At 50.8% G+C, this 2,075-nt stretch overlaps 1 protein-coding gene across 1 annotated transcript; it reads right to left on the reverse strand.

Moving 5' to 3' along the window:
- Positions 1 to 34: 34 nt before the first annotated feature.
- LOC116380578 (nodal modulator 3-like) lies at positions 35 to 2,063 on the reverse strand. Its single transcript, XM_031842481.1, has 4 exons — positions 1,879 to 2,063; positions 1,545 to 1,766; positions 517 to 599; positions 35 to 304 (listed from the first exon to the last, which is right to left on the reverse strand). Exons 1-4 carry the CDS (start codon positions 1,929 to 1,931, stop codon positions 39 to 41), a joined length of 624 nt encoding a protein of 207 aa, XP_031698341.1. The 5' UTR covers positions 1,932 to 2,063; the 3' UTR covers positions 35 to 38.
- Between the last annotated feature and the right edge of the window lie 12 nt (positions 2,064 to 2,075).

Genomic DNA, 2,075 nt, shown 5'->3' on the forward strand with positions numbered 1-2,075 from the left:
GCAGACAGGAGGCTTATTGTGTACTGTGTGTCATGTGATCACAATACTCTCCCACATACAAACCTAAATGATACACATGTTATCATAACAGATAATAGTACAGTAAATATTACACAGATTGCACAAAGACTGTGGTTCTCATACCTGTATGCTCCCATCTCATTAGTGGCCACAGTAATGAGTGGAGCAGCAGCTCCTCTCTCAGTGATGGAGATCTCAACACCCTGTAGCTCTGGTGTCACCTTGCCCTCCAGGAAGAGACCTGCGCGACCTGCGATGTCCACCAGCCGACCCGGACACGACTCTGTCGAGACAGTGTACTTACTTTTTAGGTCATAGAGGTAAGAGGTTATTTATCTGTTCTTTCTCCACCCATACAGTTTGAAGCTGGGGCAACGCATGCACGCACTTTTCTCAAGAATACAAGACTTAGGAAGCAGCTTTAACAAGGAACACAAATAGACAGAAGGTTTGTTAGACTACAGTGTGTGTGTGTGTGTGTGTGTGAGAACTTACCTCCAGTGATCGTGGCCTCTACCTCAGGAGGGTAGAAGAGCAGTTCCTTGGATGAGGGTGTCACTGTGATCTTCTCTCCAGCCCTGTACAGTCATACTATCGATATTACCTCACTCATCACATGGGTTCAAGACTAAGCAAGACTCACAGACATGACAGCATTATTACTAATAATAAGGTTGCAAAGTGATAGGAGTTCTGTTTAAATCCTTCCTGACTACGAGTGGCAGTAAACAAAGTGGATATGACTCCACGCTCTCCACTCAGGCCGAGATCTTATCCACCTGTCGCGTGTGGTGGTTCGCCCACAGCTTGCATCTGGACATCCTGGCCTTGACTGTTAGTTTGTTCAGCAGGAGCTCACTCCACAGTTGGTATTAACTAGCTGCTGTGAACATTGCTTGTGGTTCTGATCGTTTCGTGAGGTCAGCCTCTGGATCTGCTCAGAGAAGCTCTGGTTCCGTTGGTGTGAGGCTCCAACTGCCCCACCCACCACTCAGGCAGGATGTGGAAGACGCCATGTCAACGAGAGCTTCAAACTCATTTTCAAGTCTGCATTTAGCCCCAGGGAAGCTACATTCCCGCCCACTGCAGGCAACACTGCGTGCTGCCCTGGCTAGGGTTGGGTCGGTTGATCCGCCGGCGGCTTATGTTGTGGGAAACCTGTTGTTACGGCCGGCCCCTGCAGCCCCGCCTTTTGAAGTTCCACCCCCACCTGCTTTTTTTCATGCGTGGCACAGGGGAACATGCTCTAGTACACAAGTGTATTGCCTCACTTATCCCCACTCCTAATTAGGCACTTGAGGACAGAGCTCGCTGTCCCAGCCCACAGTGTTGGATAACTGACGAGATACTGTGGCCCAGATGGCTCCAATTGGAAACTCCCTCTGTTTTCCCTCTCGCCCAATGAGAAATGGTGCAGCCAGAGAGTAAAGGGAGAGAGTAGGCTGACACAAAAAGCTGCTGCACTTCATGCCTTCGGGTTGACCAAAGAGTACAAACTGGAAAAAAAGCAGTACAGTACTGACCTGGCCCAGTAGGAGAACTCGTAGTGGAAGGGGCCGGTCAGCTCGTCAGCCTTCTCTTGGATCGGGGGGCTATCGTCTCTGGCACCTCCGTCCTCTTCAGCAGCGCGGCGCTCTCGTTCCTGACGGCGCAGCTGAATCTCTTGCAGCTGCTGCTCCTGCCTCTGCTCCTCCAGGCTCCGCAGGGGACCCAGCACCAGCGCCGGCTCACTCTCAATCGATGATCTGACCGAGGGGAGGGAGGGGGAAAAACATATGAGCTGGACATGCGCAGAAGGATGACCAGCAGCTAATATTAGCACACAGGCTCTCTGGCGTAACCGTGTTGAGTCATTACTTGATAGTAACTGTGACGTCTAGGATCTTGTCGGTGGTGATGAGCCCGGTCATGTGATGCCGCACTGCGGTGAGGGTCAGGATACTGGGGGCTGAGCTGTTGGACACAGGTTAACAATAGACACTTGGTGGAACTGCATGGGAGAGCATCTTTTAAAGCATAAATAAATGGAAACAGCATCTCAATACTTACGGATC

The sequence above is a fragment of the Anarrhichthys ocellatus genome, unplaced genomic scaffold, assembly GCF_004355925.1.
Source record: "Anarrhichthys ocellatus isolate YVR2014 unplaced genomic scaffold, GSC_Weel_1.0 scaffold7801, whole genome shotgun sequence".
In the NCBI taxonomy this organism is placed as follows: domain Eukaryota; kingdom Metazoa; phylum Chordata; class Actinopteri; order Perciformes; family Anarhichadidae; genus Anarrhichthys; species Anarrhichthys ocellatus.